At 44.9% G+C, this 14,945-nt stretch overlaps 1 protein-coding gene across 12 annotated transcripts in view; it reads right to left on the bottom strand.

Moving 5' to 3' along the window:
• The window catches only part of Nedd4l (NEDD4 like E3 ubiquitin protein ligase), a 323,858-nt gene that overhangs the window by 49,434 nt on the left and 259,479 nt on the right, over positions 1-14,945 (bottom strand). For all 12 annotated transcript variants that reach the window (XM_021151067.2, XM_029471743.1, XM_029471742.1 and 9 more), the window contains 6 exons: positions 10,641-10,702; positions 10,209-10,311; positions 7,950-8,116; positions 4,178-4,313; positions 2,770-2,946; positions 283-357 (listed from right to left, as the gene is read on the bottom strand). In XM_021151067.2, the coding sequence (XP_021006726.2) occupies positions 283-357; positions 2,770-2,946; positions 4,178-4,313; positions 7,950-8,116; positions 10,209-10,311; positions 10,641-10,702 (720 nt within the window). The remainder of the gene's footprint in view (positions 1-282; positions 358-2,769; positions 2,947-4,177; positions 4,314-7,949; positions 8,117-10,208; positions 10,312-10,640; positions 10,703-14,945) is intronic.

Below are 14,945 nucleotides of genomic sequence, written 5' to 3'. Positions count from 1 at the left end.
AACCAACAAAACAAAAACCAAAAACCAAAAAAACCCCAAAACCCCCCAAAACAAAAAACAAAACAAACCAAACCCAAAAAACAAAAACCAACAAAACAAAAACCAAAAACCAAAAAAACCCCAAAACCCCCCAAAACAAAAAACAAAACAAACCAAACCCAAAAAACAAAAACCAACAAAACAAAAACCAAAAACCAAAAAAACAAACAAACAAAAAAAAACCCAAACCAAACCAAACCAAAAAAAGAACCCAGCTGAGAACTGGAAATGAGTGTTTGTTACCGGTGGAAGGTGAGCTTGCTCAGCAACCGTGTCGGTAACACTGCAGGACCGAAGCCTTGACGAGGGCTCTCTCTGCTGCAGGGAATGGAAAGACAGGCAGGGTTAGCAGGAGTGTTCTCAGAACCCATTTGCACTTCCATGCCCTGCTCTCTGACATCAGGAGGCAATTGAACACCACCTGTTTCCCAGCAGTGACCATAGCCCTTCCAGAGCTCAGTTTCAACTCTTAGTGTCCTCCGGCAGGCCAGGATTTATAGGTAAAAGGAGGCCAGACCTGCTGGCAGGGAGAAGAGACAGGTCCCCAAGAAACTCAAGAGTAACAAGAGGTCAATGCTACCTGGGACACGAGCTCTGGACAAATTCTCAAGTGTGAAGAATGGAGGAAAAGGGGGGCAAGAAAAAGGCTCTTTACCAGCTAAACTGTATGGCCATCGCACTTAGACACTGCCCATCCTCCCTGCGAGGGTTAGGGGGTTGTATTTAGCTTCCAAGTGGAGGGAACTCCAGTTCCAACATAAGTGGAGTGGAGAAGAAGCGAGGCACACCCAAGGACAATCCTGTGTGCCACACAGAATGTTCCTTCCACGTGTTTGCCTTGTGGATCTGAACAAAGATTCGAGAAGGTCACAGGCAAAAAAGCCTCCTAGCTAGAAGAATGCTTAGCCATGCTACAGCCTGTAACGTGCGTGACTTTGTATAATAACAAACAGTAAGTTAAGGTCAGGCAAAGCTAGGTGGAGGTGTAAGGGGCGATCTGTGTCTTCCCACACTGGGCAGTGTGGGTCATCTCGAGGAAAGCATTCACCTCACTGCTCTTGAATACAGAGCAGCCTTGAGCATCAAGACTGGAGGAAGCTCCCCAAGGGATATATGCAATCACACTCGGGTCTTCAGGATGCGCCGGGTTTCTGGAAGCACTCAATACTCTCATTGGAGAGCTCCTTACTCTCATGGTGACAAATGCCAATTCACATCAACATAGAAAACTAGGAATTTCTTTCCCACGAGGTTTATATAAATGGTATATGGCTCCTATAATTTCTGCAATTTTTTTTCTTTAATACATTTAAAATATGTGGCTTTGTGGCTCATGCTGTTTCCATGGTAACAGGGCTTTTTTTTTTTTTTTTTTTTTGTACCAATTCAAATATCTCATCTATGCAGCCTCGTCTCTATCCGCTTAGTACTGAATTTCCATCCTGGTGGTGATCGTCTTTCTGAAAGACTTTTATAGAATGTTAATGTGGAAGCATACAGTCACTGTCACTCATGCAGCAGAGGCCAATAGCTTCATTTAAGGAGAACACCAAAATCGAAGGGCTAATAATGTTGTACGTAGTGGCTTTTAGGTTCAATGGAGTCCTCCAATCATTTTACGATCCGTGTGCTCATCAGCATGACTATCGTGTGAGGATGCCATCTCCCACCTAGTGACAACCACCATTCTCACCAGTACATCTTTAAGTCCAATTTCTTGAGAAACATGGCATGTGCGTGTGGTCTTAATTCTGTATGTGCATGAGAATGACTGGTGCACAGTGCCGTGCAGTGTTACGTGCAAAGTTCTTTGTGACTGACCTCGTTCCTTCTCACTGAGCTGAACCCTCTAGGAAGTACTTCTCTGAGGGCCAAGAAACCCAGGTCAAGTGTTATCTTGATGTCTGGGTCACAGTTTCAAACTTTTTTTCCTTAAGAGTTCATATGCTCGGTTTTGGGGTTTCTTCTATCTCATGGTCAAGCTTTGCCAGGGACAATCACTTAAATATCCGTTCTCCTTGTTTGTGAAATGGAAGGTAGAGGTGTGGAGAGTGGGAGTTTATAAGACTGGTTGTGAGGCTCTGGGGCTCCTGATTCTCAACAGGAAATGGCCTCATGGCAGAGACACTGTTTTCATGAGTCTTTGGACAGGAACAAGATCCTACAAGGCTAAAGCTAGAACTTACAAAATCCACAGAATCTTAATCCTTTGAATTTTTTACAAACAAGAAAAAGATGGTAACATGCCACTTCTTTCTAAAAGAGCAATATATATATATATATATATATATATATATATATATATTTTTTTTTTTTTTTTTTAATTTATTTTTAAACCTGCCAGGGCTAAATTTCCTTCTGGTAAAGACGGAAGTTCCTTGGAGAGCCTGAACTGACTGGAAGTAGAACACTCTTGGCCAGTAGTGCTCAACTTTCCCAATGCCCTTTAACATAGCTCCTCATGCTGTGGTGACCCCAACATGAAATTATTTTGTTGCTACTACACAACTACAATTTTGCTACAGTTATGAATCATAATGTAAATATCCAATAGGTGGGATTTCTGATATGTGGCCCCTGTGAAAGGGTAGTTTGACCCCTCCATGGGTCATGACCTGCAGATCAAGAACAAATGGCCTTGGCTATTATCTGCATAGAAGAACATCCTCAGAAGCTACAACCAAGGACTGACCACCGGTGTTCAGCTTTTCTAACAATACCATGACTTACAATCAGAGAACTGAACTGTTCTCCGTTGGAGTCCGGAGTGATCTGCAACCTTCTGCTCAGTTCTTCTGACAGCTCCTGGGGGCTGGTTCGAGACACTGGGGAGGCAGGCGGTGGGGGCAGAGCCAGGCTGAGAGAATCTCCTGCCATGTTCACTTCCTCTGAAATGGTCTCCCAAGGCTATGTAGGAATCAGACACTAGGATAAGTGCTAGGAACCGGGGAATTACCTGTCTACCTTCTAATAAAACACACAATATTCATAACCATTAAACAAGAAAAGGCTGGTAACATGCTCCTTCTTTCTAAAAGAACAACATTTTTTTTCCCAACCCGCCAGGGCCAATTTTCATATAGAATTGCCTCAGGTAGAGAAGGAAAATCTTCGGAGGGCCTGAACTGACTGGAAGTAGAAGACTCTTGATAACCCCTACTTAGCATGAGACACAAACTCTTCAGGATCAGCACAAGGAAGACAAGGGCCATTGCCCCAATTAACAGGCCAGGAAACTTCAGAGAGAGCAAATTCTGACGTGAGCAGTCCATAAAGGATGTGAACATAGTGTAAGGGAGCAGGCAGGTCCAGTGGCCACAATGGCGTGGACTCCTGTCAACATACACGCCTACCCCACCATGGCAGCTTTTTGCCAGCCTGTGTTACAAATGGATTAGAAACATCCCAAGAATTTACAAGGAATTCTCATATAGTTTTCCTTTCTCTCTCTCTCTCTCTCTCTCTCTCTCTCTCTCTCTCTCTCTTTCTTAAAATGGCTTAGTTCTGCAGAACGTTCAGTGGCCCTACTATGAGACCACTAGCTTGCTGTTCTAATGCTGGTCACTGAAACGTTTTGTGAATGACCTAACACAAGGTCAAGCCAAGGACCAGCCATCAGCATCAAGTTAAGATCACTTCTGACTTGTTGCTTACTTCATCTCTTTTTTCCAGTAACACATGGCTAACTGTTTATAGAGAAGAGTTATCAATATTCCAATCAACTCAGATCGGACATTTTTTTTTTTGTAATCTCTCCCAAGATGTCAAGCAATTCATTAGAAACTTGCCCATGAGACCCAGACAAGTGACTGAACTCCCTCCATTCCTCAAAATGACAACTTTAGTGTTGTGTCATGAGATTGGTTAGGTCCCTGGGGGCTACATGTAAGACCTTCACACCAGAATCATGTTCTCCCCTTGCTATTTATACGAGTCACTGGGTTTGGTCAAACGTTGGTTTCACAAGCATTTTCTAAGTTCACTAATACTCAGATGGGAATCAGTTAATCATGAGGCTGCAATCATCACATGCAATACACAAGTTTACCGAGAGGGGAAAAAAATAAGATACAAAATCACCCTGGGGAACGTTGGAAGATGGAGCTACTTAGTTCAACAGCATCTCTGGACATCATACCTCAGGGCCTTCTCCACCGCCTTCAGAGGCCTCAGGCTCCAAATCTTCACTAATGTGCCTCCGAGAGCGGAAGCGTCGGTGTGCAGCCTCCTGGTTGATCTGCCTGATGTTATTGTCTGATTCTGAGGACACATCCCTGAAAGGAGGGTGGGGGGTGTGTAAGAAGAGAAGGGGTATTCAGAGCGACTCCTCTGACAGTCCAACCCTCACTGTGGTCCATGCACTGACTAAGACATCTGTGTCAAACAATGATAGGAACAAGCAACCAATACTGGAAGTCTTCCTCCATCTTCGGGACAGACCACACTGGCACTCACCCTAAACCCCCAAAACAGCTTCAGTGTATTGTACAAGAGTTAGAGCATCTTTCAGACATAATACAGCTATCCTCCTGCATCCACGGGGGATTGGCTGCAGAGCCCTCCCTATCCCCCAAACTTCAAATCCTACATGTTCGGTCCCTATAACAGAATGGCTGATTTAACAGAACACACAGCACAAATTCTGGTGTACTTTAAATCACCTCTGGATGACTTACCAAGCTTCACACAAAGGAAATATTCCACAAACAACTTATCCTGCACTGTCTAGGGAATGACGAAGACAGACGACTGCTCAGGGTCAGTACAGGCCTAATATGTCTCCAATAGTTATGTTCTATGGTTGGCTGAACCCACAGGTGTGGAGGCAGTGGGAACAGGGATGGCTGTTCCTCAAGCTTCAGTATTTGAAAAGAGAAATCCAGGCCCTTCAGTCTGTGACAAGCCAGTCCTCTGGCAGGAAGTGACAAGCAAGCTCACACAGGCAGTCAGCAGGTCCCTTCTAGGTCTACCTAGCAGGGACCAAGCAGCTAATCTGGGTCATCAGTAATTGACCGAAGGATACTAATGGCACAAATTCAAGGCTGTGGTCCCAAGGGGACGTCTCCTGTGGTGTGTGACTTGACTTTTAGCTGCTTTCTGTCTCATTTTAACAAAAACCTCACATCTTAAGATTGCAACCACCTTCCAGCACCCTGCTTCTAATACCCCAAGTATAGAGAGGGGCTGACTTCTCAAACAAGCCTGTAATAAGAACATGGCGCTGTCACATCGCATTTGTATTGTCGACTAAAGATTTTAAGTTAGAATCCGAGTTAAGAACTTATCCTTAAAGATGATTTAATTGACTGTATCTTAAAACTATTTTGCAGTACATGACAGGTGACGGTCTTTTGGGGGAAATTTCTGCGACGTGTCTGGAGTAGACATCTAGAGGTCCTTCCCAGGCGCTTGCAAACACGTCTCAATCTGACTCCACATCTAATGAGCGCAAGTTACGTTGCAGGTTAATGTTCCAAAATGGCTGAGAATTTTAGTTCCGGTGAACTGATAGATATACTACTAATAGACAGCCTAACTGTCAATTAAATAGGCTATTTAATAGATTCTTTCTAAAGTAAGGATTTAAAGTATCCAGTACTTTCAAACTCACTCATATCCCAAATAAAGAGCCCCTTGGGCCTCTGTGTAGCCACTAGACTCAACAAGCCACAGTGACGGAGGACAACAATCTGAATATTAAACTATTTCTATCAAACATCTTTGCACCATCAACTTTAGGGCTACAGGAGGTACTGTGAAAGTTAGTTTTTATTTAATCCACATGTAAATTATAATTCTTTAATTACTAAAATCTGAATTAAAGAAATTTTATTATATTTGAATGTATAATACATAAATTTGTTGCATTAACAAAACATGTTGTTACATTAAATATAGCCAGAATAAATGTGTATACTAAATAGAAGTATCTTGAGAAAATTGATATTATTATAGATGAAATCATTATAATCAAGAAGTACATATATATAGTAATAAAGTTTCTGAAAGCACAAAAATGATTAAAAAATGGCACTGTTGGCTGTTAGAAAAATGCTATATTATATTCATGATGATGTATTTATTGCCTTTTTAAGAAATGCTCAATTATTATTAAACAAAATGTAAAATTAGAATACACATAAAAAGTCTCTAAATGACCTTGGCATGTCAGACAATGCTAAGGAGGGATAATTCAAATCCATAAACGGCAGAGGGGATAAAGCAGAGGCTGTGGAAACTGACTCCTGCCAATCAAACTGCTCCCTTGCTCTTGAGATCTGCTTCACACCTAGGAAGCCATACGTACGTACCTGACATCTTGATAGGTTTGGGTTAAGTGCACACCTGTGAGACGATCAGCCAGCCTCACAGGTGATGTGCTTTAAATACATGGCAAGTGTTGTCTCAGAATCACCTCAGTAACAACTGTACCCATTTTCCCTCAGATCATGGCGCGGGCCACCATGCAACATTAACCCGCAATGTCATTTGCCACAGGGTGTACTCCTGCGCTGTTTAGTTCAGATGGATGCAGCTGCTTTGCCGACAGTATGAGACCATGCCCAAGGTAGGTCCAAAGACACTTCTACTCCAAATACATACGATACTTAAAAATGGCTTATCAAACCTCCAAGTGCAGTGATTATCAGAGAAGGACAAACAGTGATAAATCTAAAGTATCGACAAAACCACTTATATCTAAGACCCCAACAAAATTATGTGCATCCTGTCTAATCAATAAGCTAAGGCCATGCTGGGCAGTGCAAACTGGCCAAGAACAGCTCATAGTTCCAAGAATCTACTGAGAGGCCCAGGGATGACTGCCTAATCATGTCCCCAGACTCTGTATGCTTTACCTTCAGACTCTATAAGGTGCCAAGCTAGCTGACTTGGCCATCCTCTCTAGCCACTCCCCCCAATTATACAGAGAATACCTTTAAACCTTCTAAGGATAAAGGATTTGTAAGGACAGCCTGTAGCATCTCTGGATATCACCTACCTAAAGAGCAGAAACTGGGAGATCTTTTTTTGCCTTGGGTTGAAGAGATAGGATATCACTCGTAAGCCCACTCGCCTGCCTTGGTTGCATTCTGAGAAATGATCATGCATAATAACTACTTGGTAATATTAATTCTGCTGTTTTGGCTTCTCTGAAGCTCATAATCCCTGAGGGAACTCTCCTTTCATCGTGGGTACCGTGGCTCTGCCTCTAACTACACATCGAGAGACTTCAGCTTTGCTGCTCACTATGATTTAACAAAAAGCCACTTCAAAATCTTTCTTTAAAACAGTAATTGAGGTTTAACTAGGATTTATTTATTTGCCATCATCAGAACAAAAATTACTAAGGGAACAGGCATCAGCCACCCTGCTCTCTCTCTCTCTCTCTCTAAGCTAGTAGGATGTGGAAATAAACAGTAATTACTAATTTTGACTTTGCAAATCTCCTGTGTGTTTCTAAATATACCAAGGCAGTGATACACAAATGTTTTTGAGAAGTAAATAAAATAAAAATAAAAAATAAAAGAAGCTTTGGTGAGTTTCCTCATCAAGTAATGCAAAAGAGTAAGGAGGTAAAGACATTAAAGCAAGCCAAGTCTGCCTCTGGCTTTCCATCCTGGGTCAATCAGGAGAGGGAGTCGAGGAAGAGGGAGGCAAGGTGTCTCAAACCAATGAAGAATCCAGGAAACACACACCTCAGTAATCCTAGAAGAGGCGCAGAATAACTCCAATTATAGTGCCACAAGGCAACAGCCTCTTCTCTGTCTCTCTCTCTCTCTATGTCTCTGTCTCTCTCTCCCTTTCTTTATCCCTCCCTCCCTCCCTCCTTCTCCCAAACTTGTCCTGGAACTGCCACCCTTTGCTGTGCAGGGTGAGGCACAGCATCCCTGCCATCTGGTGGTACTCACATCAAGCTGGGTCGGTGCCACTGAGTACTCCTGTTGTTGTGGTTGACATAATAAGTTCGGCCTAAATTGTCCACTTTCTCTTCCCATCCTGGCGGCAGGGGAGGAGGGGGGAGCTCTTCCTGGTGCTGGGAAGCGGAGTCGTTGGAGTCAACCACTTCCCATCCATGCTGTGGAGTAAAGTCAATGGGAGTCCTGAGTCTGGGCTTCACATCGGGAGAAGACAATCCTCTCCCTTACTCTGAGGCTTACGACAGTTTCCTGTGTCACACTGAGCTAGAGTTCCTCTCCAGGAGAAAAACCAACTCAGGGTTCCAAAACCCATGTGAGCGATGGCCAGTTAACCATGCCAGCTTCTAAGATGTCTGCACCACACCTGGATACTCCATTTACCTTCTTTGCATTTTAAAAACCATTAATTTATTTGAGTGTGTGTGCTTACAAGCAAGCCCACGTGTGCATGCACAGCACACGTGTAGAGGTCAGAGGACAACTTGCATGATTCGGTTCTTTCCTTCCACCACGTGGATTTTACAGATCGAATCGGTTTTGACAGAAGGTGCACTAACAAACTGTACCGCCTCGCCGGCCCTGTTTAGTTGCTTAAGTCACACGATAATTTTTACACAACCATTAGTTACAGTGACTCCATAACCTCTGGGTAGGGTTGCACAAAGCCAATGCCATGGGACATGCCAGAGCTGCTATGGCTTTCATCCTTTCAACACCACCATGAAGTATGCATGTGTGTTTGAAGAGAAAGCATAGTCTAGGCTATAGGTGTAGGGAAAAGGCTATTGGTCTCCAAGAAGGGTGGCCTGGGGCCACCCTTCTTGTTACAATTCTTCTTCTTCTTCTTCTTCTTCTGTGTTACAATTATGAGCTAGAAGTTGTCTAGAAACTACCACAGTTGCTTAGGCACTGCACAAAGAGACTGCACGGTGCCAGGATCAGTTACACTGTTCCGACACATATCTTCAGCATTAAGTATTGCTTCCCTAACATCCCCCTGGTAAAGCCAGTGGAAAATCAACCGAATCACTGGTTACCGCACTTGGGAGACAAGAAGAGAGTAAACAATTCCTTGGATTTCACACACCAATCCGTTGCTTTGCTTGGGAAATCTCAACCTCTACTTTGGTCTGCCACCCACTTCAGTCCCTGTTACTTGGCGACAGCTGTAGAGGCCTACAGTGAAACACTGCCTGGAAAGGTGGCCTCTTGGTTGCAGGGGGTTTGGTCAACCTGTCCACCATGCATCATTCAAGTATCCCCCGTGTGGAACAGCTGCAAACAGATGTGAAAATAGCCAGGGAGGTCTTCTTCTATGGGGGCTTTCAGAACAATATGAGAAACGAGCTAACAGAAACAGCACCGTCTACAGCATATGCACAGATAGTTCAATGGAACCCACGGTACAGACACGTGACCAGAAAGTGAAGAGCCTACTATGTCAGGAAGGGCGCAGAGACATTCTTCTGGATAGCTAACTGCAAACTGGCATTTCCCAAGGAGGACTCTGCATTATGCACTGTTAATTGTGGACTAAATGGATCAGAGATAGGGATAGAGTTTCTAAATAACCCTATCCACTCTAGAGCAATGTCAAGTGCTAAAAGGAACCTAAAAAAGAACTGAGAATCCAAAGCAATAATGGGCACGGGGTTTCTGGCAGTGGGGTTGCCATGGAAGATGCCCTTATGCGGCTGTGAAATACCCTCCTTAGGCTTGTGTGTTTGAACACCGGGCATTCAGCTGCTGGTGCTTGGGAAGGTTAGGGAACCTTTAGAAGGTTGCGACTTGCTGGGGTCACCGAGGGGGGGGGGGCTTGTCTATTCACAGATAAATCCTGTCCTGTCCACTTTCTGCCTCCTAACTGACACAGTCGGACCAGCTGCCTCATGATCCGACTTCCACCCCCTCCCCACCACGCTGGACTCTGTTGGCTCGAAACGTGAGCTGTGCTTCCCTTGAGTGGCTTTGGAGGGGTATTTTGTAACAGCAGCCGGACAAATAACTAAAAAGGACCGTGTGAAGAGCTGCCTGCCCTGTTATTTGTGTTGTGACAGAAAAATGGGAATTTCACTTTGGCTGAAACAATCACACACTGGAGGACTTCCAAAGGCAAACTCAGGGTCTATGGACGTGAATTCATATTCAAGTTTACACACATCCACTTCCTCCGATGACAGAGTCTCAGAACGACATTCAGGTGAGCTGGGCAGCCAGGAAGAGCCCTGGGCCTGCAGCTGTCTCTCTTACCTCCATGTCATCCCTCTGCTCGCTGTTTTCTTCATCCTGGCCACCGTTTTTCGGCATGTAGGCCATTTTCAACCTCAAAAACCCTTTGACGCGAGATTTATGACTACATACAGGAAGAGAACCAGTTGTAAAGGATATGGCTTGCTTCCATTCTTTAAGGTGTTTGCTGAAACTGTCCTCAGAGAAAGCAGCACTACAAACACTCACCCCTACCCCTAGCCACAAGCCTCACCCCTACATTCACCTGCAATCCTCACCCCCATAACCATTCACAAAACTCAACCTTACACCCACCCACAACCCTTTTCCCTACACCTACCCACAATGCTCACACCTATACCCACTAGCAAGCCTCAGCCCTACAACCACCCACCAGCCTCACCCCTATACCCACCCACCAGCCTCACCCCTACACCTACCCGCAAGCCTCACCTTCTAGGTCGCAGGAGAAAATCCTTAAACGTATAGGGTCTCTCCATGGTTGGATCTTCTGTCTAGGGGAAGAAAAACCAATTAGCAGAAAAGCAACATTCATAGCAATTTCATATTTTTGACACTCTCATCAGGAATATGAAGGATATATTTTTAGGACACGCCAAGGGTAAAAAAAGAGCTGGTTCCTCAACAGGCACTTAGCCAATTAATTAAACACCTTCCAGGCCCACGGAAGCTTGTCTGCTTAAGATCCACTAGATGTCACTATCTACATCAGGTTCTAGTAGTCAAGCCCAGCCAGAGACAAATGACAAAATTATAGCCACCACAGCCAAGTGTAATTTCTAACTGCAGGGTATGGCCTCAATCTCCCAGAGTCGATTAGCTCTGGAAAACCAACGGTCAGTGGTGCCTCATTATCCCTGGGACTGAAGAAACCTAAACACAGAGTTAAGCAGAATGCAAGGCCTAGCCTTGGGATGCAGCTGCACGCCTCACATTGAAAGATGAAGTCATCAGCTTAAGGTGAGTCGATCCTATCTCCCATGCAAAGCATCCAGGGAGCCCTCACTCCTCCCACTGGGCTCTTCCATGAAGCTGTGAGTGAAACTGGGCTGCGTTCCTTAGCTTGTCAACTTGACACAAACTAGAACCATCTGGAAATTGGAAACCCTGAGCGAGGGATCACCCCCCCACCCCCCATCACATCAGCTTTTTGGCAGGTCTGCCCGATACTTCTTTGATTAATGGTTGATGTGGGAAGTACCAGCCTACTGTGGGAAGTGCCACGCTGGGCAGGTGGTCTTGACTTAGATAAGAAACTTAGTTTGGTAGCTTCCTTCAAGGTCTCTGCTCCAGTTCCTGCTCTCAGTTCCTGCCCTGGCTTCCCTCCATATTAAACCTTTCCCTCCCAAGTTGCTTTTGGTCCACACTTGTTTATCACAGCAACAGAGAAGCAACCAGTAGTACGGGATGTATGCTCATTTGGTAAGACATTGGGATTCATTTTAATGTGCAAAATTGGTTGGCTAATAAAGCAGGAAATTGGGGGAAATTTGTGCCATTATTTTTTAAAACATTGTTCATAATCAAACCTGAAATACTTGATCTTTCAAATTAAACGCAATCCAAAATATTTGCTTTTATAGGAAGAGAGGCAAACCACAATACAATGATGTATTATGTCAAGAGAATGAAGAGAGAGTATGTATTTACATTTGAATTCTGTTTACATCCTTTCTTCCTAATGGCTTCAGATTCTCCTATTCCCCACCCCCACCCCCTTTTCCTGGCGTGCATGTACCTACTGTGTGCTGGCCAAAGGACAACCTTACACACTGGCCACCTTCTTTTTCTTCTCTCAATGAACTGATACTCATTGATTAGGCTAGATACTCATTGATTAGGCTAGTGTGGCTGATCAGAAACCCAGGGTAGGGGGCTGAGGGTATCTTCCTGTGCCTGCTTCCTCACTGCTAGAATTGTTTGTTTGTTTATTGTTTTTTGTTTTTTGCTTTTCAAGACAGGATTTCTCTGTATAGCCATGACTGTCCTGTAGATCAGGCTGGCCTCAGAAATCTGCCTGCCTCTGCCTCCCAAGTGCTGGGATTAAAGGCATGCGCCACCACTGCCCGGCCCTCACTGCTAGAATTGTAAGGCATACGATTATATTCATATGTACACACCATAATGCCTTTTCATTTATTGGCTTTATATGTTTTCTCAAACAATATATTTTGATCATATCCTTTCCTGCCCCCCATTAAGTCCTCCTAGAGACTATGTCCCTACACACCCAACTTCAAATTCTGCCTCTCTTAAGAAACCCCTAAAATCAAAACAAACCCCAAAGATAAAAATATACCAAATTAAATCAAACCGAACCAAAAAAGCACACACACACACACACACACACACACACACACACAAACAAAACCAGGGGATCTGTTTTGTGTTGGCCAGCTCCTCCTGAGCAAGTGGCCTGCCCTGGAGTGCAGTTGATGTACTCAACGTTGCTCCATTGGAGAAAGTCGATTTTCTCTTTCCCAGAAGGCATCAACTGCAAGCAGCTTCTTGGAGAGGGACAGGGCTCTGTCTACTTCCCCTTCTCCATGCTGGGATTTTTTTTCCCCCTGAACTTGTGCAGCTTTATGCGTGCTGTCTCTGTGAGTTCGTGCCTGTGTCAGTCCTGTGGGCTCTGGGGACTGAACTCGGGGACTTCAGTTTTCACTTCAACCTTCTGAGCTCTCAGCAAACTTTGCCCTGTTCTTACCCCAGTGATACGAAAATTCCTTCCTGCGCCCATGTGACCAGGTTTTACATCTTCACCCCACTGTGACGATCTCCCTGACACGCCTGAAGACCTTAGTTAAATCTCAGGAATGCACTTGATGGGAGTGAAGAACCAACTCTAAAAGCTTGTTCTCTCACCTCTGCATGTACCTGCCAATATACACATACACAAATAATAATAATAATAATAATAATAATAATAAAAGACTATTGAGAAAGAATACTAATGCCGACAATTGTTGTTTTTTAGTAATTTTAGTCAACATAAAGGAAAATTCTGGTGGCATCGGAGTGCCTGGCCTGAGGGTTGTAGGGATGTGGGAGGGGCTGCCACAGCACCTAGCCTTGGATGGAGAACAAATTCAACGGTAGAGGGAAAAGACTAACAGCCTGCAGGGCTGTTGGTGGGCATCGGTGAGGAACTGAGGAGGACTAGAGGGCTCTGGACACTCTTCTGTTCACATATCAAGCAAGAAAACACATAGAGCAAGAAGCAGGCCCTGAGTCTATGTTCTGTCTTCACTACTTTATAGGGCTGGGTGGTCCTTCTGTCTGTCTGTGGGCTCTGGTGTCCTTGTCTGTAGTAACGAGGGCTTCCTGAATTGTGAGGATTAAACTAATCAGCTAAGACAGTGGTCTACACACAGCCCACACAAGGTGCCAGACACAGTCCTGGCCACTGTCATCGTGGACCAGCTCCACCTGGGGTGCTGCAGACTCAATGAATGCCACGCAACAAAAGGCAGGTGCAAAATACCCTTCACGGAAAATCCTCTAACCCAGCATTTCTTAGCCTGGGGATCACTTGACCTCTACCCCCACTCCCCTCCACAGGGGTCACCATAACAATCTGTAACAGTAGCAAAATTACAGTCATGAAGTAGCAACAAAGCTAATTTTATGGTGGGGAGGGGGGGTCACCACCACATGAGAAAATGTACTAAAGGGTTGCAGCATTGGGACGGTTGAGAACAGTTGCTCTAACACTAACCATTCACCTTAAAGGCAGTGTTCCCCAAAGAGAAGGCAGTGGTGAATTCCAGACTGGAGAACAGACTCACACTCGACTAGACTTTCCTTTCTTCCACAGACATTGCTGAGTTTCCCTCTCCCTAAGGTCTTTAAGTAAGTGCCTCCCCACCCCCCCCCTTCCTCAAAAAGTAGACCACAACAGAGAAAGATGCAGAGAGTTGACTTGAAGCATACTGCACTATGGGACCTGGGGGAGGGAGGGGCATTTTTGTGGACAGTGCTGTCGTCTTAAAGGGAATGGCTATTTTTGCAGAATCCTTGTCTCTGTGATAGGTGGTGAAAATAAACCATCTGGAAGGCAAATGTAGGAGAAAGTTGCTAAAGGCCCAGACTTAAAAAACCCACCCGCCACTCCCCAGCCTCAGGTTCCTCCTGCCTCTGTCGGCCATGGTGTAGGCACACCTCAGTACTGAAGAACCAGTAGCAGGCCCAGCAATGTCGCCAGCTGGGATAAACCACCCTTCTCTCTGGACCCAGGCTTCCTCACCTAGAAAATGCCCTCAGGAAGAGATGGTATTGAAGAAGAGATCAGGAAGAGATGGGCACACCCGAGAAAGCATCGTTATCCTGCCCGCGGCTATGAACGTAAGAACATATACCACCTAGACTACCTTAGGGTCCACTCTCCTGAACATGCTCCACACTAGGAAAGCAGTCAGCCCATGCTGCACAGATACAACCGTGGCTGAGATGGAGACATTTACATTTCTGTAACAGCGTCTCTCTACCCAGTGCAATGACTGCCCAAGGATCCAGAGAATCTGGAATTGGCAGCGGTGGAGAACATTAAGAGCTGTGGGGGCGACAGGGAGGCATAGAAGGGAAGAGGCGGGAGAAGGTTCCAGGGTGCAACGGGAGAACACCTGTCAGAACTTCATCCTGTTATCAGGGATGCCTTCAAGTTATTTTTATCCCTAATCAGAAGGTGGAAGATACACTATGCCCAGTTTCAATCATGGACGGCATGTAGCAAACGGG

The sequence above is a fragment of the Mus caroli genome, chromosome 18 (assembly GCF_900094665.2).
Source record: "Mus caroli chromosome 18, CAROLI_EIJ_v1.1, whole genome shotgun sequence".
Lineage (NCBI taxonomy): Eukaryota > Metazoa > Chordata > Mammalia > Rodentia > Muridae > Mus > Mus caroli.
The sequence above is the reverse complement of the archived record's forward strand: the minus strand, read 5'-3'. Positions and strand labels throughout refer to the sequence as shown.